General features: G+C 34.5%; 1 protein-coding gene across 2 annotated transcripts in view; it reads left to right on the top strand.

Annotated features, from left to right (window-relative positions):
* The window catches only part of ACTN2 (actinin alpha 2), a 91,778-nt gene that overhangs the window by 26,521 nt on the left and 39,630 nt on the right, over nucleotides 1–25,627 (top strand). For both annotated transcript variants that reach the window (XM_051993543.1, XM_051993544.1), the window contains exons 2-4: nucleotides 16,944–17,058; nucleotides 19,248–19,367; nucleotides 20,231–20,317. In XM_051993543.1, coding sequence (XP_051849503.1) covers nucleotides 16,944–17,058; nucleotides 19,248–19,367; nucleotides 20,231–20,317 — 322 coding nt within the window. The remainder of the gene's footprint in view (nucleotides 1–16,943; nucleotides 17,059–19,247; nucleotides 19,368–20,230; nucleotides 20,318–25,627) is intronic.

Raw genomic sequence — 25,627 nt, 5'->3', positions numbered from 1 at the left:
ACCTCCACTTCTTGAAGTCTCTAGCTCTCTGCAAAATTTGTCTCAGGCATGACCCCCAATATCTGATTCCCCTTACTTGTTATTATTCAACCTATCTCCTGGAAAGTATTTTCCATTGACTTTTAACTTATGTTTGTGTATTTATACATACACACATATATTGTGTGTCTATATATTTGTGTATTTTACATATTTTTGTGTGTATATATTTATATGCTCGTTTTATATGCTTTTATATGTATATCACATAAGTATCTTCTACATATAAGTATATATATTTATTACATAGATACATAATTTTTATATATTTACTTTTTTATTTTCTTAGGATCATAGAGTCATAGATATAGAACATTAAATACTATTTAGCCTAATGTCCTTACTTTACAGATAAGGAAACGGAGGCCCAGGGATTGCTCAGTCTTGAACAGGGTTACACAGGTAGAAACTGGTAGAGAGGTCATTTGTATTCACAGCCTCTGACTTGAATGAAATTAAGCATTCCTTCCCCTGTCCCCTACCTTTGCACAGATTGCCCAGAAGCCTGAAAGACTCTCCTTTCTCATATCTGCCTCTTGAAATCCTTCTAGATGTTACCTTAAATGCTTAAGTGACATCTTCTTAACCTCTTTCCCAATGCTTATTGCCCCCCTCAAATAATTACTTTGCATTTAGTTTGTATATATTTACAATACATATTTCTTTCCAGTAAAATGCAAGCTTCTTGAACTCTTGTTAGTGACTAGCAGAGTTCTAGAACATAGTCATTGTTTAATAAATGCTTGGTAAATTGGATAGTTACATTTGTCCTCATAAGCTTTTGTCTAGTAAGCCGCTGGAGTCCCTAGAATTTGAGCTTTTCAGTAGTGCTTCTATTGCAGTCTGATGGAATGAGGCTGCCTCTCCCAAAAGACAGTGGAAGGGTGTGGGACATGGAAAAGAAACTGAGAAAATACTGAAGGAGCCCCCAAGTGCAGTAGTCTCACATTTGTGTTCACCCTTCTTTAGCCTTTTCTTGTCCAGAGGGGCCTGGCATCTGCCTGTTTTAGACTGGTCTATTGTAAAGGTTTTCAGCTTCCTTAATCCTTTGACTTTTGTACAGTGCTAGTCCAAATTCCATGGGCACTCACTCATACTGTTCCTTCTAGCCCAATCTAGGACCTTATCACTTCTTGCTGAGCTAGTCTTGTCTTCCTGGCTTGATTTTTTCATTCCTGGAGTTCACCACTGTGATCTCCCCTTTGTATTGCTCTAATATACAGATCTGCCCTTATCACTCTTTTGCTTAGAGACTTTCAATAGCCACTAAATGTTTGAAATTTAATTCAATTCAAAATTCAAAAGGCACTCTATTTACTATAAATTGATAAAATGCATTAGCCATTAAACTAGTATTCAAGGTCCCTCACATTTATTTGAGCCTAATTTTTCATAGTTCCTCACTCATTCTATACTCTAGCCAACCTGACAACTAGCTAGTTTTTCCTTGAGTGCATGTGTACAAGATGTTATCCAGGCCTTCAGTACATTCTCTCATTTCCACCTTTTGCAATCCTCAAGGTTCCAAATAATAAGTGCAACCTCTCACATGAAGATTACCCTCCCCATCAGCTGAAAGTAAATTCTTTCACTTTAGACTATCATAGAGCACTCTGCATAGACTTATTTCCTTTTTATCAAATGCTCCTTTTTCTGTATATTTCATATTCCTTCTTAGTAGGTGTAAATTGTTTACAGGAATTGGGGGCTATTTTTAAAATTTTATTTACCTGGCACAGTGGTTTGAATATAGTAGGCATTGTGATAAATGTTTGTTGGATGAAGAAATTGAAGTGTAATATCATAGTTTTTTGTAATATCATAGTGATAATATCATGTTAAGTGATTCTTGGAATGGGTACAAGCACTTGTATTAGATTTTATTTGGAGAATCTGGCATGGAGCAATGAGCAATAGAAGAAATATAAAGGGGCAGCTAGGTAGCACAGTGAGTGGATAGAGCCCCAAACCTGAAGTCAGGAAGACCTGAGTTTAAATCTGGTGTCAGATACTAAACATGTCCTAGCTGTGTGGTCCTGGACAAGTCACTTACCCCCAATTGCCTCAGCAAAAAAAAAGCAAAAAAAAAAAAAAAATTAAGACCATGTAGGTAGTTGTTTTCAAAGATAATATATTGTAGGAGATTCACTTAGATGTAAACTGTGTAAACTAATTATATGTGTAGAAGTGGTGGTGGTGGTGGTGGTGATAGTAAGGCTTACATCAGTTGTCATCTCCACAGATTAAGCAAGCACAGTCATTAAAATCAGCTTCAAATGATAGCTTCCAGCTGCTTCTGTGTACTATTCTTTTATGACATCCCAATTTCTTATGTGGTAGGTAACTTGGATCAGAGTATTTAAAATTTTAATATACTTGATAATGAATTTTGAACACTTCAGAAGAAAGAGTTGTCTGTGACCCCTGCCTTTGAACTTCAAATTGTTAACTAAGTTGGAGTGGAGGAAAGACCCACACTCATCATCACCTAGATAAGGCAGACAAATGACATCATGGAAGGGGTTCTAGACTTGGAGTCAGAAATCCCTGGAATCACTTTCTTCTAGGGACACTTGCTAGCTTAGCTGTGTGATTTTAGACACTTTCTGCCTTGGTTTCCTTGTTTATAAAATGAGGATAATAACAGCACCTTCCTCCCAAGGTTGCTGTGAGGATAAAATGAGATGATATTCATAAAATGTTTTACAAATGTGCAATAAAAATGTTAGCTATCTCAGTTTCTTAATCTATAACACAAGGACTATAATAGCACCTATCTGGATTGTAATGAATAATGAATAATAGATAAATATGTAAAGTACTTTGAAAACTTTGAAAGACTATATAAAAGTTACTGTTATTTTCAGCACTTCTGTCTCTGCACTTTGCTGGGGTCATTGAGGGGACTACGATTTCTTCTCCTCAATTGGCTGTAACATGTTCAATTGCAAAAAGATTTCAACTTAGAGAATTAAGACTAATCTATCTGTCATCATCAGTCATCTTACCTCTAGGGAAAAGTCTTCCTGAGCTTCTGGGGATGAGTAATCTCTCAACATGTTTTCATGTGGTAGAATTCTGATTCACTTTGATTGAAATCATTTCAGGTCAGCCAACAATTCTGACCTTTAACTGAGCTGGCTGCTGCATTTTATGCACAGATGTGCATACCTTCTTTCAGTAAGTTTTTGTTGAGCCCCTATGAGATGAAAGGCATCAAGCTCACTGTACAAGGGGACATACAAAGATGAATAAGACCAAACACTTGCTCTCCAGCTGTATCATCTATGGGAGGAATCAAGACATGCAAGAAGAGCATGAGAAAGAGCAGAAGAGAAATAAAAGAGTCAAGAATAGGAGAAAAGGAAGAGTTCTCTTCAAGCTGAAGAGTCAGATAAGGCCTTATAGAAAAGAGAGAAATAGTTATGCTAAATACATAAAGAGATATTACATAAGTTATATACTCACTTTCTTTACATAGGAAGACAGCTCCTTTTGGAGCTGAAAATCTGGAGATCTACTTCTATCAGAGTTGTAGAGTTGAAAGGACAGAACTCATGGACAAGGGAATAAAGGGAAGTTCTCACTGCTCCTAACCTCACTGAATTCCAACATTAGGTGGAATAGAATATGATCTCTTCTGTTGCAGTGAATGGGGAGGGAAAAGTGACATACAGGAGAGAAGGAAGATGAACTCCTTGCAATAGGTTTCTTAACATTTTTTTCTCTTGGATACTCCTCTTTCCCCTATGATCTGTTCAAACCTATGTGTAAAGGGCTGAAACCCTGAATAGGTACACTGGAATCAGACAACCCAACACTTAAGGCTAATTACCTATTGGACAATACTCTATTAGCATATGTTTGGAAAATGGCCCTTCTCACTATTCCATGCTGGCTCAATTTTTTGGTGTATACAGGAGGGATTAGGGGGTGGAGTAAGACAAGCCAGAGTTACTTTGATGGTGGATGAAGAGAAGGGAGGTTGTGGAGAGCTTGTGTCCAACCCTTTCACTTCTCTCCCTAAAGATCGAGGACTTTTGCTTATCCTGACTCCAGCTGATTCTAAGGCATCACACTTATGGACTCCTTTTTAGTTCCAGAGCTTTTAAATGAATGAAATAAAATGGAAATCAGTTAATGTTATCAAATTACAGTTTTCAAAATACTTTTTAAAAAAATTTCATGGACTCTGAGTTACAAACCCTGGCTAAGTGGTGTGGAGACAGAGGACCATATTGGGAAACAGAATAGAGTGATATTCTCTTTCTAGAGCTATCATTAACTTAGAAAATCTGCTTTTACCTATCTTGACTTTGTTTTTTTTTTATTTGCAAAATGATGACATGGAGCTCAAAAGTCTGTCCCAGCTTTGATATCTTCTGATCCCATTATTCTGGTTCTGTTTATTCTGTCTCTCTTATTCACTACCCTCTCCTATATTCTCAGGGATTTGTAATCCTCAATTCATTTTTTCCCCTTAGAAATATTTTTACATGTGATAGTTAAGTTTTATCCTATTTTTTTTTTTGCTATCTTTTTAGGTCCCCTGATTATGAATAGGCTTTTCTGGATTGTACTGTACTTTCCAAAATAAAAGGCAAACCATCTAAATTACAAATGAACTTTTGAAACCCATTGTGGGAATTCTCTCTCCCTCCCCCTCCCATTTCTCTCTCTCTCTTTTTCTTTCTCTTTCTCTTTCTCTCTCTCTCTCTCTCTCTCTCTCTCTCTCTCTCTTTCTCTCTCTCTTTCTCTCTTTGTGTGTGTCTCTCTCTGTCTCTCTCTCTGTGTCTCTCTCTTTCTCTCTCTCTCTCTCTCTCTCTCTCTCTCTCTCTTTCTCTCTCTCTTTCTCTCTCTGTGTGTGTCTCTCTCTCTCTCTTCTCTCTCTCTCTCTCTCTCTCTCTCTCTCTCTCTCTCTCTCTCTCTCTTTGTGCCTCTTTGTGCTTCTTTCTATGTGAACTGACTCTATTGAGATGTCAAAAAAATTGATCAGGGAGAATCCTTATTTGAATGATTGGGAAAACCCTCTTTACTAAGTCAAATTATCTGTTTTGAAATTGTGAAAATTCCAGTTTGTTTAAATAAGGGAAGAGGAGATGAATGGTCTCTCAGAGGTTATTTAATAGATTAACATTTTAAAGATGAGGAAATGAAGACACAGAAATGTTAAGTGATTTGCCCCAGTAATTATGCAGGTAATAAGTAGGCAGAGTGGCTAGAGATACTTGTTTTCAGTTGTATCTATCCCTTTGTGATCAACTACCATAGTCTGTATACTTGCTGCTCTTTAGAGATCATCCCAATTCTTAGGGAATCTTTGATTAAGTTACTTTACAAAGAACTAAGTCCAAAAGCACTATAGACACAGACAAAAGTAAGCAAATTTCACCCTCAAATGCAAAAATTGAATTTTCTTGACACTTTAGTTTGAGAAAATTATTTCTTTGTATAGATATCATTTATTCAGTACCTATTATACAAAATAAAAGTGTCAAATTTCCAACCTGCAAAATACCTAAGTACAACAGAACCAGAGTAATATGTATGCAGAAAATGTTTAACAAAATAAGTAGAACTACATGCAACATACTCTTAATTTGTGGTTTTCTTAGTCAATATGGAGTTTGCAAGGACTGTTTCTATTTGAACTGACACCGACAATATACAGTGCATAATGTTTGCTAAGAAGTGGGAGTAATGTATGATAAAGACAAAAAACATTGTCCATATTGTCACGGAGCTTTAGGGTAGGGAGTGCAATATATGTATTTAGAATATGTGTGTGTGTGTGTGTGTGTGTGTTTACACAGAGAGAGATATACAAAACACATAAGGCAAATCAATATTTTGTAGAATATCAGGAACCTGGGCTGTTTAATTTCTAGTTCAGTTCTCTTTTCAGAACAAAATATATGATAAGAACATGAGAGGGACATAGAGTAAGGTCTGAGGTCTAAGGAATGAACAATCATTTTCATCTGGGCAATTAGGAAAGGCTTCAAGGAGATGCCCTTTCAAATGGAGTTTGGAGGGATGGGTTAGGTTTCCATATGCAGAAATTAAGCGTTTGAAGAGGACATGCCGGGCATAGAGAAAGGGTGTAAGACAGGAAGATCTGTGCCCAGGGATCAAGTGTTTATTTATTGAAGAGTGGCACAATCCTTGGTGGTAGAACATGGAGGAGCACAAAGTTCTTTGTGTTCTTTGACCCTGGTCCTCCATGCATTCCTCCTGTCTGTGTACACGGTGTTATGTGACTCGTGCTAAGCAACAGCATGTTATGTATAGTTAATTGAAGGTGGGAACATTTCCCTGTGCTCAAGTAGGTTTAACATAAAATCGTGACTCCAAGATTGTTCTTATCTTCCTAAACTTCCTACTCGACTCATTTGAGCTATTCAAAACTGATTTCTTCCTTCCTTTTCAACTTGTTCCTAGGAACACCTTGAATTTGCACCAACCATTGTGTGAAAGCTGCTTTTTTTTGGCCATTATTTTGTGTTTTCATATTCCTTTTGTATTTGCAGAGTTTTTCTGTTGTTGCTTTTGATTAGTCATGCTTTACAAAAGCTCTATGGAGTTAGTTAGCTTAACACCCCATCCTACAGATGGAGAGGGAGACAAAAGCCAGAAGAAAATTGAAGTGGCTTACCCAGATCATACAATCATTTGGTAGACAGAACCAGTCTAAAACTGAGGGACTGAAAATTCATAATGCTGAGCTGAGCTATTTCTTATTCTGAATTATCTACCAGAATTTGAAAGACTGGGATTTGTGGGCGAAAAACAGAAGTGGATAACTACCATGGTTTCTTTATTATGTAAAGTTATGAGAATTTCAATGCACCAAATAGACTAAGATACCTTGGTAAAAGGTTTAATCTTTTCCAGAAAGAACTTGCCATAGTATATACAATATATACTTCTAAATAATCATGATCTCTTACAAATGCTGATTTGTGGAATCATAGAATGTTAATTCTAGAAAAAAATCCTTAAAGATTTTCTTGTTTAAACTTTGTACAATTTTACAGATGAAGAAACTGAGGACAAGGGAAGTAAAGTAAATTGCAAAAGGTTACACAGTGAAGTGGTGGTTGAGTTCCATTCTTAGCATATCATGCTGCCTCATTATAATACCATCTTTCTTTGTTTTCACTTGTCGGTCTTACTTATTTAAAAAACTTTTCAGGATCATCGAAGGAGCAATACCTGGGCCTTCTAGGACAATTGCTAATGTTTTGTTTTTGTTTTTTTCCAAATCAGATTATTCCTAAAATCCAAAAAATGGGATTAACAGTTTTTAATCTTTATGGAATTGCAACATTGTGTTCAAAGCAATGTACTAGATGTTGCTTAAATAGAACTCCAGCAGAAATATTATCTTTTTCTAACTCTTCAAAATTTGAATCAGAGATTATTGATCACAATAGAATTGTAGATGCATAATTTGACAACTTTATTATTTATATTTTAGTAGTATAGTGTTCTTTTCCTGGCAACTGTCAGTGAAATTCTGAAAGGTAACATACAAACTTTTAAGCCAAAGCACTCAGTCAGCCAGTATCTTTACTATTGATATCAGCCACATGATCCCTGGGAAATTTAACCTTCCAAAGGATTAGTCCACCTGTTCTTTATAGGGCAGAGTCTCCTTTCATTGTTAAAGTGGCAATCCCATTTATTTCAGCACCCACACACCATCCTAGTGTTTTTTAAGTTCTGCATCCTTCTTAAAGACCCTTATATTTAGTTGTTTTTTTTTTTCTAAAGGAACTAGTAAGACCATTTACAGAAATCTTAGCAAATTAGGATTTGCAAAATGAAAAAGTTGAAAAAACAAATTATAACTTTTACAATAGCAACTTAATAGAAAATAATGTTTGTAGGCAAATTTATTTGATGGAACTCCAAAAACCATTGTGATGGGGAATATTGTTGATTAGTATGTCTATTCTTTGTATTCATTTTTTTTCATTTAAACAAATTTTTGTTAAGTACCCACTCTGTTCAGGGCAGTTATCTTGTGAAGTTAAGCGGGAGCAACCCTTAACATTATTTTAGAATTGGAAAAACCACTAGATATGAAGGTTAAGTACTTGCTTAGAAGAAACAGATAAAATTGGAGTTGTAAACTCTAGTCTGTTAACACCATTAGTCTCTTTTCCCCACTTTTCTGCTACATTTTATCTTCTGTATTAACTATTTATTACTTTACAAAGATCAACTATTGTAAATCCTATCAAGTAGGAAGGTGGGGGCAAAAAACAGCATATCCTGGAAGACTGAATAAGTAATGATGGACTTCCTGGAGGCTTTACCTGTTAGAAATAATTATATAGTAGGAAGTCATTAATTTGAAATCTTTGAATAAAATCAGATAACAAGTAAAAAAAAAAAAGCACAGAGAAATATCTAGTCTGTTAGAATTTGTGCTCCTTTACAGTGATTTGGTTTATAAAAATATCAAATAAATAAGTAAATAAAATGAGATTAGATTCATCTATATGCTGGTATATCCTGGAACTCTGTTTAGTAGATTTTCTGGTTCTTTTTTCCTTTTAAAATTTTTTTTAAATTAATTTTTAATAAGCATTTATTATTTTTCCCTTCTTACCCACACATTATTAGGGGGAAGGGGAGAAACAAAGAAAAACAAGATTGATGCAATGAGTTTATATACTCAAACAAATTCTTCTGATAATCATGTCTAAAAAAGTATGTCTCCTTTTCCATCTTGTATTATTACCTCTCTGTTAGCAGACAGTTAACAACTTCATCATCAGAGTTCTTAAGTCTTTCAAAGTTTTGTTTTTACAATGTAGTTGTTATATAAATTATTCTTTATACTTTATTCATTATCAGTTCATAAAATTCTTCCAGTGTTTCTCTGAAATTTACCCTTCTGTCATATTATGGCATAACAGTATTCCATTACATTCATACATGACAATTGTTACTCCATCCTGTAGTCTATGAACATCCAATTCTTTGTCACTATAAAAGATGCTGCTAAAATATTTTTGTACAGATACATCCTATATTTTCTTTTAAGGGAAATTGAACTATAGGTTGTTAGTCACAAGACAGCCTCTTTTTCAAGATTACCATCTCAGTATAATTGATTGCTATTGTCAGAAAAATGGGACAGTCTCCACAGACTTTGAGGATAAGGGATCTGAGATAAATATATTATCATGGTTTGGGCAAAAACTCTTTATTTATAGCTAACATTTCTATTATGGAGTGTTGGAAAGATCTTTACTGTTAAATAAACTAATGTTGATAGATCTTGGCTAGTACTGCCCATAACTTAAAAAAAGAGAATCCAATTTTTGTTTGTAGTGTAACAGCAGATACAAACACATTGGAGGATAGTTTGATGAGGTTGACTCAATGTGAAGACTACTTTAGTGATAAAGAAATCCCAGTAATTTTTTATGATACTTTAAAATTCTAAAGTTGGTTTTTTGTCTTGCTTTTTACAAATAGTAGTAGTTTCACTATGTCCAAAGGGCTATAAAGTCCAAAGGGCTGTGTATAACCTTTGATCTAGCTGGGCCAATATTGGGTCTATATCCCAAAGAGATCATAAAAGAGAGAAAAGGATCCACATGTGCCAAAAAGTTTGTAGCAGTTTTTTGTAGTGGCAAGAAATTGGAAAATGAGTGGATGTCTCTCAATTAGAGAATGGATGAATAAGTAAAAGTTATGAAAATAATGGAATATTGTTGTTCTATAAAAAAAATTATGAACAAGTTAACTTCAGAAAAGCCTGAAAAGACTTACATGGACTGATGCTGAGTGAAGTGAACAGAACCAGAAAAACATTGTACACAGCAATACCAAGACTGTGTGATGTTTAACTATGATAGACTTAGTTCTTTTCAGCAATTTAGTGATCCACAGCAATTTCAATAAACTTTGGAGAGAGAATTATAAAGACTAAACGTGAACCAAAGCATACTGTTCTCACCTTCAAGGTTCCCTTCAGCTTAATCAAATGAAACTAATTCTTCAAATTCCTAAAGTATCATTATTTTTGTCTCTATCTTACCCCATATCACTTGCTGGACTGTTTTCATTTCACTATTATGCCTGAGCCACGAAAAGTACAGAAGAATAAAGTAATCCAGATTGTCATAAAATCACCAATTTTTTTTTTTTTGGTATGTGAATGTTTAGTAATATAAAGTGTCACACCCTGTATAGATCAGATCAAGTTGTCCTTTCTAGTAGTTGGACAGCTGACTTAAATAGAGATAGTAATCATCTTTATTTTTGTAGAATAATTTAAAAATGACTTCTTGAATGAAGTAGTGAACAAATGAGTGAAAAAATATCTAGCAAGTACTTGTTAGTGCAGGCACTATGCCAAGTGCCTGGAGATACAAATAAAAACAAGACAGTTACTATGCTCAAGTTGTTTACATTTTAGTAGGACCAGATAGCAAAAATAGGGCAATCGTGATCAGGAAATCAGAATGATCATTGGAGTTATAGGCAATCAATTGGCATGGCCTTGTCAAGATTAATATTGTTGCATTGATCATTATACTCCTATCAGGAATTGGAAAGGAGGATGAGGATTTGGGGTATATCTAAATGTTATAGGAGCAACCTCCTAGTGGCTGCTGGATGTTATGGGAGCCACCTACCAGTGGCTGCTGGGGATCCAGTTCAGACCAGCAGAATGGATCCCTTCATGTGAGATGATGATAATGATTCAAGAAGACTGAGAAGCAGTTGCATTCTCTGACCTCTTCCTTCTTGCCTACAATTTATTTCATTCCCAATCCACAAGCAATATCCGTGTCAGCAAAGGCTGATTTGCAATTTTTTCAGGGTTGTTATGATTCACAGCTGTTGGGGCTTTTGGAGAACCCTTCATATTTAGGCATGGTCCTTAACACCTAAAAGCTGGAGAACGTGATGAATCTTCACCAATCAGGGCCCAGATTAAAATTTTTGAAGAGTTTTTGAATTCTTCTAAGAGTTTACATCTTCCTGATGTGAAAGAAAAGCTGAGTTTCAAGGCAATGACAAAGGAATACAAACTTTGATAATATTTATTAATCTGGAGTAACTTAACTTTAAGGAACTGGGTAACAGACTATGTCTATGATTGAAGGACAGGCTATCTAAACACGGGGTAGAGTGAGATTCTCAGTAAATTCCTATTGTATTACATCAAATCAATCACCAGATGATCTCGTATAACAGGTACAGAATAAATTCCTATTGCATTATATCAAGTTAACCCCAGATGATCTTTTCCTTTCCTCTCCTTTTCTCTTTATCTTCTGTCCTTCCCTCCATGGATTTTATAGAAACATATAACTTTAAAGAGAGGATGAAAAATGTTTAGAATATTTAGACTTTGTTTTCTGAAAAATTAAAATAGTACTTTTTCAATAGGATTAAACCACATATATTTTCCCAACAAATATTCCTTTGCTTGAGAATGTTTTCCTTTTTTTTTCTTTGTCCTTTCCATTCTTTCTTTCTTTTTCCTTTCTAATCCATGTGCCAATTTTCAAAATCTTTGAGAGTAATTTCTCTATATAACTAGGTATCTTCAATGAGTGTATTAGTAGGGAGCATAGTATTTAACAATGGATAACATCTTTGTTATTTTTACAATTGATTAAATGTAAATGAATATAAGTTGCATTACACTAATTGTTTGTTCATTATAAACAAGCATTTGCTTCATCAGGAAAAAAAGTCACCTTTTTAAGTCCTTTTGAGGTAAAGTGTCTGCCATCCATAGATCAAGATCTTTTCAATATCCCTTGAAAGATATAATTATAAAAATAGCCCTCGTTCAAAGATCTGTTGATTATATACATCAAGTGAGGCACAAACATAGGAAGATGTATATGTTCAACAAAGTTATTTTTTCACATGAAGGAGATGTAGAATACATGTTAAAGAGAAAGCCTCTCTTAATGGTAAAAACAGCCAGATCAGAAGTATCAAATTCTAGGTCTTCACTTGACCTTCAAAAGTCTTTGAAGGGGTCCTGAATCAGACTAAAATGTAATTGGGAATTGATTTACAAAATAAATCAAAACATAATACAACAGATCACTTTAGTTTTTTGTTTTATAACTCAATTATGTGGTCAGATGGGATGCCTTTGTATTTCAGTTTGATGACACTGGTCTAGATACTGTTATTTATGACTGACATTATATAAAATGCATAAAGTCTCAGGACTTCTAGAAGAGATTTGTAATCTCTCAAAGGAATCTTGTCCATCTAAACAAGAAAGAGCAAGTGGACTAAAAATATCTTTAATCTTGTCCACATTTCAACATGCACTTGATCTTGTCCAGCAGTAAGTATATCTGGGATAGTTGATTGAGATAGACAGTGAACTCTGGACCTAAAGTTGAAAAGAAGGAATATATAAAGAGGTAAAGAAGGAAGATCTAGATACTTTCTAAAATTACAAAAAATGCAAAATCCCCCTTCCCAAGCTTCTCATGAAAACAAAGACCCATTTTTTCAGCATTACCATTTTACTGGTCTCACTTTAAAGAGAATTATGCATCCATGCTGCCTCTGAAAAATTAAAGATAAATATCAGATACTAGCTCAGTACCATATGAGGGCAATGGAAAGGCACAGTGTAGATGTGAGCAGGGTGCCACACATAACCAATAAGGAACTCTGAACCAACAGAAAAAGAGTAATAGAAATAAAGGACATTGTCAAGGAACTGTTGGTTCATTGCTGACTTTTGTTGTTGAAGAGGATCAAAATGACATTATTATGTTAAAGTCAAATTATAGTGTGTCTAATCACTACCAATTGTTAATCAGACCAAAACCAGCTCAGAATGCTCTGCCAAGGTGGGGCACAAATAGTCCATCTGCACATTTGGAGTGGATTTTTTTATGGCAGGAAGAGAAGATGATCTGGTCATATGATAAAAACAAAGGAGAGAAGATGATCTGGTCATATGATAAGAACAAAGGATAACAGGTGGACAACCAGAGTGCTCCATTGGTCTCCTCTTAATGTTAGAGAAATTTGGGAAAGCCTCCAGGATGTTGGGTGGAGCTTATCTGGTTAACTTTTAAGAGAACATGGATAAATGTCATATAATATGGTGGATAAACATATCTTCCAAACTGTATCATTGGGGGAAACTCATAAATGATGACTATTACTCCCTTAAGTAGACTCTGTGTGTTCTGTTTGACTAGAAAGACCAAAACTAGATTCCAGATGACTTTAAGATGCTCCAAAACAAAGAAGTTTAATAGAAACAATGGTCCAATGGACCAAATCATGACTTTGGTCAAACTACCAAGTTCTTTATCTTATCCATGTCTCCCAGGTTCATTTAGCATGAAATCACAGATTTATAGACAAATTCTTTTAAACAATGGTAGGAATAATGGTCCAGGAATATACTCCTACAACTTTTAAATAGTGGTAGGATTATATAGGAATAGTCTTTTTATCCTAGACTGAGTCAATTCATTTTACTTCCAAAAAATGAAAACTAAGCCTTATGCTGTCTCATAATTTTTCCCCCCAAGTTCACTTTGCAGTACAGAGCTAGTGAAGTTCTTTCTGATGTTTATGTTTTATTAGTTGTTAGTTTCTCAAAGTTATGTTGGCACATGAGGGTACTAATTAAAAATATTTAAACTTCATTAGGCTTAATTTAGCTAATTATGAGTTTAATCTTCCTGGATATTATCAGTTAAGTAACAAATGATTACCTTGATTACAAGATCTAACTGTAGTCATTCTGGGAATCAGTACACTAACATTATTTTCAGTGAATTTCAGTAGTTTCCAGTACTATTTATTTTCAAGGTTATATTGATTTAAATGGCTAAGTGTGTATGCGTAGGTCATCACTTGTCAGTAAAACTGAATGAGCAAAAAATAGATGCCTATTAAACTACATACTCTCCCTCCCCATTTTAATCCATTTTTCCTTAGAAAATCTAGGCAATATCATTTATGTGAATGTCATTAACTAGAGTATTTCATACTTAACAATAGCTTGCAAACTTTCTCCTTTAGCTGACTTTCATAGAGTTAAATAACCATGAACTCCAAAGGACTGCTAACATCCTGAAATTAATAGTCTATTGGCCAGGGCATGGTAATCCCTTTATTTTATGAGGCTATTTGAAAAAAATTTGTTTTAACAAGATTCACTTCTATCTTCTTATATTTTACTTGGAAATAATATATTTCTTCAGAGGTTGATTGCCTTGTCCATTCTCTACATTATTATCTTATTTACTTTTTTCCATTTAATGTGCTAGGTTAGCAATTTGTTCTTGAGACCAGCAGCTGCTGTGAGACCAGAGGGAGTTTGCATTCTCAGTCAACAGCTGCCTGCTGTGTTTCTAATCCTGTTTTGGCAGGAAATAATTCATAAGTAAAAACCAAGTTAAAAAGAAGCTTGAAAAATAAACAAAATAACTTTGGATGTCACCTAATGATATATAGAGCAATATATATTTTTCTGAATATTTCTCCTTTAGTACTTTGGATCGTTGATCCTTTCTGTGTGGCTTTATACTATCTAGCTTTTGTCCATATCCTTCCATACATCCTCCATCCACAGTGCTGGAGGCCTTCATCTAGTTCTTTTGACATTGCATGAGTATCAGTGTGGTATTCAGGCTGCCCATCAATTATTCCTCCCTCTTACAATTTACTGAGCAACATTCTTTTCTAGACATGCAACACTCTTTGCTGACATGCTTGCCATTTTATGTCATGTTTCTTAAGCAGTTCTTGATTAATGTTATGTTGCAGCCTGCTTATTCACTCTATCTGCAGAAATTTCAAATCAATATAAAAATATATTTTGCAGGTGGTCAGATAACTTATGATAATCATAATAGCTTCTTTGTAGGAAGTCAGGGAAGAAGGGAACAAACATTAACTGTCTAATATATGCCAGTCACTGTGCAAGTACTTTATAAATGTTGTTGTTGTTTGTCCTTTCTTAAAGATATTTAAAAGACAACCAGGACATCATAGCCTCATAACAACCCTGGGAAGTAGGTACCATCACCACTTTCATTTTACACATGAGGAAACTTATTTAGGCAGAAGTAAAATGACTTGGCCCAAGGTCATATCTCTGAATGGATATCTGAGGCTGAATTTGAACTCTGATTTTTGCTGACTCCAGGTCCTGCTTTCCATTAGTGCACCACTTAGTTAGCAACCCCAGATACTTCTTAGAACATCCACACTAATCTGAGATCTACAAAGAGCATACACAAAATGTTCTTTTTTTTTTTCTTGCTCTCTGGAGTAGAGAGTGATATGATTTATTTTATCTTCATTTCAAAATATAGACAGGATGAAATTTATGAACTAATATGTTTGAGAAATTCATTGTAAGTTGGTCGTTTGGCTTCAGAATACTGTTTTTTCTTGTATTAGGCTTTATACATAGTGTTTGGTTCCCAGGCCAGTGCATAAAGAACTATTGAGTTCTAATCACTAAATATGACAATTGTTCATATGAACAAAATATACTCTTGAGTTTCTCCTTCTGATGTCATAGTAAATTTCCCTTCTATCTCACATCCCATAATCTGGGAAGAGGAATTTTTCATGTTTCATTGAAATTGTCAAGCTAATAAAAACTCCAGATAAAGTATGATTACAAAGTATGCTTAGATGTACCTAATGAATAATATCAAAATTTGCATAAGAAGAGAAATCTAATCCCAATTAGGGAACAAAAGCATTTTATTTGTGACATACATAGTAAGTTTAACCATTCTAGGGAACCATAGTAATTCTCCTTCCTTAATACATTCCAGTACTTCCTATTTTTTCAAAAGTAAAATACAAAGTATTTTGTTTTGCATTAAAATCCTTCTAAACCTGGTCCTTTCTTACTTTTCTAATTTTTTTTTCACTTTACCCCTCCTCCTTTAACTGGCCTGCTTTCCGTTCCTCTCATTTGACTCTCTATTTCTCATGTCTGTGCCTTTTGAATGGCTGTCCTCCATGCTTGGAATGCTTTCCCTCCTCACTTCTGTCCACTAGCATTTCTGTTTTTGTCAAGACTCAGCTCAAATCCTTTTTCCCTTTCTTGGTATCTTTCTCTCAGATTATTTCCCATGTGCTGTGTAAAAGAGTAAGAAATTACCCTTTGAATGTTGTTTCCTCATTAGAATGTGAACTCCCCAAGGACTAAGACGTGTCTATCATTCCATACTATCCACTTGGCAAATAGTAAAGGGTTAAAAATATTTGTTGACTGACTAAATTATAAGAAATATTTAGGACTGGAAGAAAAAAATAAAATCTTTGGCATTAAGAGCTATAGTTTAATTGATGAGGTAGAACTATAAGTAATATAGTTACAATATACAACGTAGTTGCACCCACTGGATGTGGACCATTGTGCTAGCCCTGGGTTTGATGGTAAATTTATAAGACCTTTTCCTGGTCTTACGTGGAATACCTGGTCTACCTGAGGAATATGAAGTAGAAATATAATATAAAAATATGGGACAAATATTTTTCAAGGACACAAAGTACCTGTGAGGTTAAAGGCAGAAAAAGTCATTACTTAACTGTAAGGCTGACAACTTGAGACAATATGATTAAGCCAATGGTTCTAGTCTTTTAAAGTTCAAGCAGGAAATACCCAAGTTCTGGGTATTTCATCAGATGAACAAATCTTGCTAAAAACTTGCCTCAAGTCTTCAGTTATCCCTGGTTTTTTTTCATTTTTTTTTACATTTTCATTTCATTTTTCATTTTCTTCCTAAGGATGGACAGGACCCAAAGTACTCTTTTGCACTGCTCAGTATATGTGCTTGGTTAACTATCTTTCAAAAGGATATTTTCTGATTGTTGTTTTGACAAATGTTTCTTTTACCTTCCAGACATTTACTGCCTGGTGTAATTCTCATCTAAGAAAAGCTGGTACCCAGATTGAGAATATTGAGGAAGATTTCAGGAATGGCCTTAAACTCATGCTTCTTTTGGAAGTCATTTCAGGTTGGTAATAAAGTTTCATAGTTATAGCCCCTAATATATCTGTTTTTTATATACTTAGTAACTTTAGTGGAAAGAGTTCTGGATATATCTCCTTGAGGTTCAAATTCTGACTTTGATTTATCTGTAACACTTAACAACTCTATAATTGCAGAAGTCATATAACTTCAATGATCTTTGGTTTTCTTATTTGTAAAATAGAAATATTGTTTGTATTACCTGGCTGAGAGGATTGTTTTGAAGAAAATACTTTATAGACCATATAGAGTTGAATTAGTTTTTTTGTCTGTTCCAGGATGGATGAGTGTTTTCCTTTGAAAGGTGTTCAAACTTTGTAATTGCAATAGTAGAAAGTACTCTTTGGAAAAATTCTTATCTTCCTGGAGATCTTTATCCTGAAAACTAGCTAAATCTTACTGTAAATTAATTTTGTAATTTTCCCTTTTCAAAATATTATTTAGGTCTCCCACTTTGAAAATCAAGAAGAAATGATATCATATTCCCATAACCTATCCTTGCTGCTTTCTTGTCCCCCACTTCTTCAAAATGCTAGAACTTATGTACCTAGAATTCACATACTTTTTTTGAAGAAAAGGCATTATATTAAATAATAAGGATGGAAAGTAACAATAAAATATATTTATCATAGATCTGGAATGTACTTCTTAATAATGTGGCTCTCCATTCATGCTTCCTAAGCCACATTATTAAGAAGTACATTATATTTAAAAAAATTTTTTTTAATTTCAATAATATTTTATTTTTCTAGTCACATATAAAGATAGTTTTCAACATTTTTGTAAGATTTGAATTCCATTGTTTTTTCTCTCTCTTACCTCTCCAAGACAGCAAGCAATCTGATAGAGGTTATACATACATAATTCTTTTAACAAATTTCCACATTAGTCATATTGTGAAAGGGAAATCTGAATAAAAAGGAAAAATCATGAGAAAGAAAAAGCAAGCAAACAAAAAAGGTAAAAAAAAGATATGCTTCAATTCTATTAAGTCTTCAAAGTTCTCTCTCCAGATGTAGATGACATTTTCCATCCCAAGTCTATTGGAATTGTGTTGATTCACTGTGTTGCTGAGAACTAAGTTTATTATAGTTGATCATTGCATAATCTTGTGGTTACTGTGTACATTGTTAAGAAGTGCATTACTAAGAACATATGTGGGGAAGTACATTATTAGGAAGTACATGAAGAGGCATGCATATTGGGAACAGGGTATTCACATAGAATGGTTTTTACATAGGGAAGATATGTGTCTGGCCCTCCATGTATGGAGGGGCAAATATATAGGAACACATAAGGCCTAGTCACATTTGTGGAAAGTTACTGATTCTTTTTCAGTCTGCTAGTTCCAAGGGAAAATAATCCTCACTGTACACTTAAGGCCCTAATTTAGGTTATTATGCTTGTGTTTTATAGATAAAATTTCTTACAAAACCCAAATTAAAATACTAAAGTATTTTGCTCAACATTGAATGAGTGAGCATAAGCTATACTGAGTCTTCTTTTACCTTGTAATTTATATATCTGATTTTGTCCATATACTGACTTCTGAGGTTACTGGAATAAATATCAGTTTCTAATAGTCAAGTCTAGGAGCTGAATTTAGGGTTTTTTTGGCTATGCAAAAGGGCTAGCTAGCAATTTAGAATGATTCAGTTGCACAGCCCTATTTCTTTCAACTTATCTCTAAGAACCTCAGTATTAAACTTTATTTCAAACCAAAATCCAGGAATAGATTTCAAAAGCATCCATATTTATAGTACTTTACTTTATCTTGAAATCCATTTTATCCAAAAGTGACTGACTGATTGGCTTTCTGGGATTAAAACATCTGACTTCAGGTTAAACGCTATGTTCTCTCCCTGATTTAGTTCAGTGAATCTAAACAAATTGGTTCTAATGATCCTGAATATTAGAATCTTGCCAGTGAAATTTTCTTTAAGAAAGTCTGTATCAGGTTTTGTAAGGATGAATGCTAAAAACTATCTTTGCATATATTTTGAAAATTAAAAGCTGTTATTTAAAAAAAAAAAGAAAGTCTGTCAATAAAAAGTTATAATTATTAAAAAAAAAAAAAAAGAAAGAAAGAAAGCTTGTATCTTCAATTTTTTCATCCTTGGTCTATTACCTGGTGTAACCAATAGTCTATATGTGTACTTTTTTTTTTACCCACAGGTGAAAGGTTATCCAAACCTGACCGAGGAAAAATGCGCTTCCACAAAATTGCCAATGTCAATAAGGCCCTGGATTACATAGCCAGTAAGGGTGTGAAACTGGTATCCATTGGTGCTGAAGGTAAGTGAAGCACAAAAGAGGGAAAAATGAGAGAGGGATGAAAGGGTTTAAAAAGCATAAAACTATGCAAATGTAAAATACCATCACAGTAGGGGCAGCTGGTGGCACAGTAAATAGAGTGAATGTAGGCTTAGAATCAGGAGAACTACCTGAGTTCAAATCCAGCTTTAGATATTAGCTGTGTTATCCTTGGCATGTAATTTAATTTCTATGTGCCTCAATTTCTTTAATTGTAAAATGAGAATAATGTCTCACATGTACGCCTCACAGAATTATTGTGAGAATTTTATGAGATGCATTTAGAACCCTACTTAATACATAATAGGTACTATCTATTTAGTACTTTGTTCTTTTTCTTTATTTATTCTCTTCCCCTTATTAATAGTCATGCACATAAATTAACAGAAACTGAGAATGCCTTACATTGTTGGTCATTGAGTCCTGTGGCCAATTAAAGCCTAGTAAAATCTAGTAGCTGAACACCACTGCAAACTTAGACTTTGAGAGTAAGGATTGTGTTTCACATCCCAGAATACCTATTATAGTGCCTTGAAGATGCTCAATAAATCTTTTCCTAATAAATTTGTAGAAGTTGAAAAATTAATTGGTTTATTTATATTTTGCAAGATTTGTGTTTGTGAGTCAATTCTGAATTCAACCAGGATCTGAGGAATTTGGGTCCACTACCCTTTGAAGACATTAGCATGAGGATTATAAGCATACTGATGGGCCTATAGAAATTTAACAATTCTTTTCATTCATGGTATAATTGCAAGCTTTATTGTTGAAGGAGTGCTATGGTAAATGTGTTGAGATATTGTTTGTAGAGTTTGTTTTTAATGTTATTTTTTTCTTGCCTATAGAAATTGTTGACGGCAATGTGAAAATGACCCTGGGTATGATCTGGACCATCATTCTTCGCTTTGCTATCCAGGATATTTCAGTGGAAGGTAATGTATAGAGGAGTGTCCAGATCCTACCACCAGGGACAACCAGGGGTCTTACCATTACCTGTCTTCAGAGTACTACTGGACATGGCCAACTGTATTCTTAAGAAGAGTCAGGAGCCAGAGGAATAGGAAAAAGAAGTCAGATTTGTTGCCAATCAGTTACATAATCAGAAACTCCTCTTTTGCCTCTCCACCTGCCTCCCTTTTTTATCCCCTATAGCTCTCAGTGCCACGTATAAGCCTAAAGAACTATAGCCAAGTTAAAGTTGGGGAGGGTTTCCTCAGATCTTTGTGCTTACTCCTGTGCATTCCTCCCTAGTCAAAGTATTCTCATGCATGACAGCAAACATTCCAAAGTCCTCAGCAACAAAGATCATAGTCTCAGTTTGATAGAAAACAGTCCCTGAGTACATGCACAATGAGGTCTGTAAGTACCAACACCAGTCCTGTCTGTACCCATTCTTATTCAATGCTGTTATCCATCAACCTGATAAGCTGACCCTGCACTAACCCAGCTTGGTTATTTTCTCATTTTCTTAGCTAAGCCTTCCACAAGGTCCCTAATAGAAGAGATAATCCTGAATATGTCAAAATGTTTGTGGCAAGACTTTATTGAAAATCAAGCTTTCTTTTCTGAATAGAATCTCAATTTTTCATGGTATCTCTTCCTAGCCATCTGAGCTTCACAATAAGGACATTTTAAAGCGTTGAATCTCCAGTGAAGATGAAAAGCACTAATCTTTTACTCCCACTCCATTTATAAATTTATAGTATTCTATACTATATTATATTCTATTATATTCTATTCTATATTCTTATATCCATATATATATAGTATATAGAATTATATTCTATAAACTAAATTTTACATAAGGTTTTCTAATGCAGAAGAGTTAGTTATAATTAGGAGCATGACCATTCAACTTTATAATTATATTTGTATGTGTACGTGTGTGTATATATACATATATATGTATATGTGTATATATATAAAATGCAGCTTGATGTCCAAGTGGATAAATGTTGGACTTGGAGTTAGGAAAACCAGAGTTCAGATCCATCTTCAGACACTTACTGGCTGTGTGACTCTAGACTAATTACTTATCTTCCCTGATTTTTAGTTTCCTTATCTGCAAATTGGGGGTTAATAATAGCATCTAGCTTGCAGAGTTGTTGGGAACAAATGAGGCACTAGATATAAAGCATTTTGTGAACCTTAAAGTACAATATAAATACTAAGTGTTATTGAGCTGGGCTTGAGCAGTACAATGTTATTCCTGAGGGTGGAATCTTTGTGGAAATGATTAGTGGTAGGTTCAGAACACAACTAGCCAGGAAAATGTACAGATATTTAGCTTAAGTGTTTATTATAGGATTAAAAATAAGTATTGAATTCATAGATATCTAATTGAATTATTTGGAAGAATTTCAGGTACAGAAAGATTTTATTAAAAATCAAGCTTTCTTTTCTGAATAGAATCTCAACTTTTCATGGTATCTCTCTCCCTAGCCATCACAGCTTCACAATAAGGACATTTTAAAGCTTTGAATCTCCAGTGAAGATGAAAATCACTCGTCTTTTACTCCCACTCCATTTATAAATATTTTGATCTATTCATTACTGCTAAGAGGTGTTAAGTTGATTTCTCTGAAATTAGGTTTCCTATTTAGTCTGAAATCACCAACTGTCTAGCTAGCTACAGGTCCATTGAAGGAGAGTCCTATTTATTCCACATCCATGACTTGATCTGCCTTCATTAATTTATACATTGGAGCCCAGCTTTTCATTTTCGTATTCCAGCAGTGTGCTAGGATATCTTCTAGTGCTGGCCCTTTCTAGTTATTAATCAGCTATCAGATATTTACTGAGTACCTTCAAGGCACCGTGACAGGTATTTTGGGATATGGGGCACAATCCTTGTTCTTAAATTGTTCACAATGGCGTTGGGCCATTCTTTTAGATGTTGAAGACCTTTGCATAGATACCTCAGTCAGTCAATTAGCAAACATTTATTAAACACTTAATAAATGTTCTTGGAATTATGCTTGGAGAAAGATAAAAAAATGGGAATAACCCTTGCCCTCAAGGACCTTACATAGTAGAAAGGAGACAACATTAAACCTATAGAGTAGAAGGAAGGCAACCTCCTTCCTCATCTAGTGGCCAAAGAGACCATGAAGGCCTCTTGCAGAAAGTGGTCCTTCGACTGAATCTTAAAAGAAATCAAGGAAGACAAGAGATGGGGGTAAGAAAGGCAAGCATTCCAGACATTAGGGGATAGCCAGTGCAAATCATGGAGATAGTAGAGGTAGTGTCATATGCAAAGAACAGCAAATAGGCTGGTATTATTGGCCCAAAAGGTAAATAGAGGGGAGTAAAGTGAGAGAAGATTAGAAAGGTAGGAAGGGACTAGGTTTTGAGGGGTTTTTTATATTTAATCTTGGAGGTAAAAGGTAGCTTCTGGGGGTTTTTTAGAGCAGGGAGAGTGACATGGGTAGGCCTCAGCTTTAGTAAAATTATTTCACAGCTTTGTGAAGGGCAATTTAGGGAGGTAAGAAAGTTGAAGGCTTTTTTTTATTAGAAGGCTATTCTAATTAAAATTTGGCCATTTTTTAGAATTAGAAGACTATTCCAATAATCCAGGCAAGAGTTATTACCTGAACTATCATGGTAGCTCTTTTAGTAGAGAGAAGAAATAAAGAGGCACAAATGACAATATTTAGCCATGTGTGGGGTGAGTAAAAGTGAAGAGTTGAGGAAGATGAAAAGGTTGTGAACTTGGGAGACTGAGAAGTTGGTAGTGCCTTTAACAGGTATATTTGGGAAGGAGGACAGGTTTTGTGGGAAAGATGACTTTTTATTTGGATATATTGAGTTTGAGTTTCAGGTGCCCGTAGAAAATCCTGTTTCAAATGTCCAGTAGACAGTCCGAAATTAGGATGAGAATTAAGAAGAGAGACTAGGGTTGAATATATAGATTTGAAAATTATCAATATAGAGACAATAATTGAATCCATGGGAACTGATTAGATCATCAAGTAAAATAGTATAGAGAGAAAAGAGGAAAGACACAGACTGCTGTCTTATTGAAAATCCACTGTTAAATGAGAGGAAGAATCTGAAGATCCAGCAAAGGTAGAGCACCAGCCTTGAAATCAGGAGAACCTGAGTATTTAACACTTCCTAGTGTGACCCTGGTCAAGTCACTTATCCCCAATTGCCTCAGCCAAAAAAAAAAAAAATGTAAATGCTAGTTGTTATTACAGCCTCCACTTTCTCAACAGTCCTATCTCACAAGGTTGCTATCTCTTTTGATCTTCACCACAACTCTCTGAGGTAGATGCCCTTATTATCCCCATTTTATAGATGAGGATATTGAGGCAAAGAAGTTAAGAATGTTTGAAGCTGGATTCTAATTCTAGTTTCCTAACTCCAAGTCTTTCACTTTAACCTTATGTGATCTACTATTTTGTTCATTTGTAAAATATCTGTAAGTTCCTTTCTAGCTCGAATTTATTGTAATTCTATCGAGTGTTCCACATAGAAATGGCTTTTTTAAAAAGCTGCTTGAGCATTTTCTCCATTTAAAATAACAGTTGTTTTACCTGTAATCCTGTTTTTACTATTGCATTATCTTACCTATCAAACCCTTATTAAACTAGATTGTACAAGATAAATGGTAACTGTGAATGTGGACTCTGCCTTCATTATTGCCAGTCTCTCCTAATTCTCAGGCCCTCAGAGAAATCTCTGGTCACTCTCTTTTGTAGTATTTAAACCAATTTTACCAAGCTTGCTTCTGTCTGAGGTCTTCAGAGACCTCTGGCCATCATTTCATAAGAACAATGGTTTAGATACATGAAAGAGCACTCGAGAGAAGTTGAATGCAAGCTCAGGATCTTTATTCATGTGTTCACTTCCTACCCTCTGACCTTCCTGCACATTCTTAGTTACTACTCCTAGCATTGCTTCTGGTAAAAAGGACCAACTTCCATATCCTTACAGCTTAAATAGGGTCTATAAGGTCACACACACAGCCAATCAGAGAAGGAGATGTCTCCTGTTAGTGATGTGGATCTCAATGCAACCAGAGTTCCTGCCCACAAGGCAGTCTTTATTAGTACACAGCAGACCTACTTCCAGGGTCTCAAGCTTGATTGCTTGTTTACTTCCTGACTGCACTGAGCATGGCTCCTACCCCGACCCTTATAGGTAACTCATCAAATATCTCAATCATCACAGATTTTAAATTAGTTAATTATGAATCTATTAGATTTTCCTATATTTTAAAGAATATATATTAATGATACCATTTGTATGTCCTGAAGGAAAATTAAAAGTGCCAAAAGTGTTATAATTCTGGATCTTGCTTAATAGCTTAAGTACAATCTGTTGTATTAGTACTTGGCATTTTCTAGCATTTTTGTAAGGTGTGTTTATTAGACAGACTTTCCTCAAAACAACAAACCAACAATTAAATATAAAAAACAAAGCATAAAACTCTTACTTTAAAAAGAACTTACTTCTTTTTTAGCAGCAGAGTAATTAACAAATTACCTTGATAATTCAGATTTTATAGAGTCATTATTCTTTAATGAGCTCACTGTAACCCTCTGTGATTTTACCATTTAAATAAAGGGATTTTTCACAAATATAATTTTCTAGTGATACCTTCTTTAAAAACAAATAAACAAATTAGGCAGGACAGCTAGATGGTGCGGTGGACAGAGCAATAGGCCTGGAGATTTGAGTTCAAATTGAGTCTCAAACACCTAATACATTAACTGTGTGACCTTAGGCAAGTCATTTAACTTTAACCCCAATTGCCTTGCTTAAATGTTTCAATAAACAGATAAATAAATTAGGCCTTAATTACTTTGGGAGATATGATTTACTTCAACAGAATGATATTTTAAATTAAAATAAAAAGATAGATTTACCTCTTATTATAAAAGTTAGAGGTAACTATCTGTTTATGAAGATAAATATATATAATAGTTATATTATTATATATATTACATATGGTGTGAAGAGAACTATCGCTAAATAGGTGTTGTTTTCTTGGTATATCATGAAGGCCACACTGTACACACTAACACACTGTTAGATGTAGAATCAGAGAATCCTGCCTTACCACTTATTACTAATTTGCCTGTGGGCATCAACTTTCTCATTTGTAAATTAAAGGAGTTGTATTCAATAATATCTGAGGTAAAGTCCCTTCCAGCAATAGATCTATGGTCTTGTGATCAATGGTCTTGTGGGGGCAATGATGAACACATAGTAAGAACCTTTAAAATTAATTATTC

This window comes from Antechinus flavipes, chromosome 4 (assembly GCF_016432865.1).
Source record: "Antechinus flavipes isolate AdamAnt ecotype Samford, QLD, Australia chromosome 4, AdamAnt_v2, whole genome shotgun sequence".
Classification (NCBI taxonomy): Eukaryota; Metazoa; Chordata; class Mammalia; order Dasyuromorphia; family Dasyuridae; genus Antechinus; species Antechinus flavipes.
The sequence above is the reverse complement of the archived record's forward strand: the minus strand, read 5'-3'. Positions and strand labels throughout refer to the sequence as shown.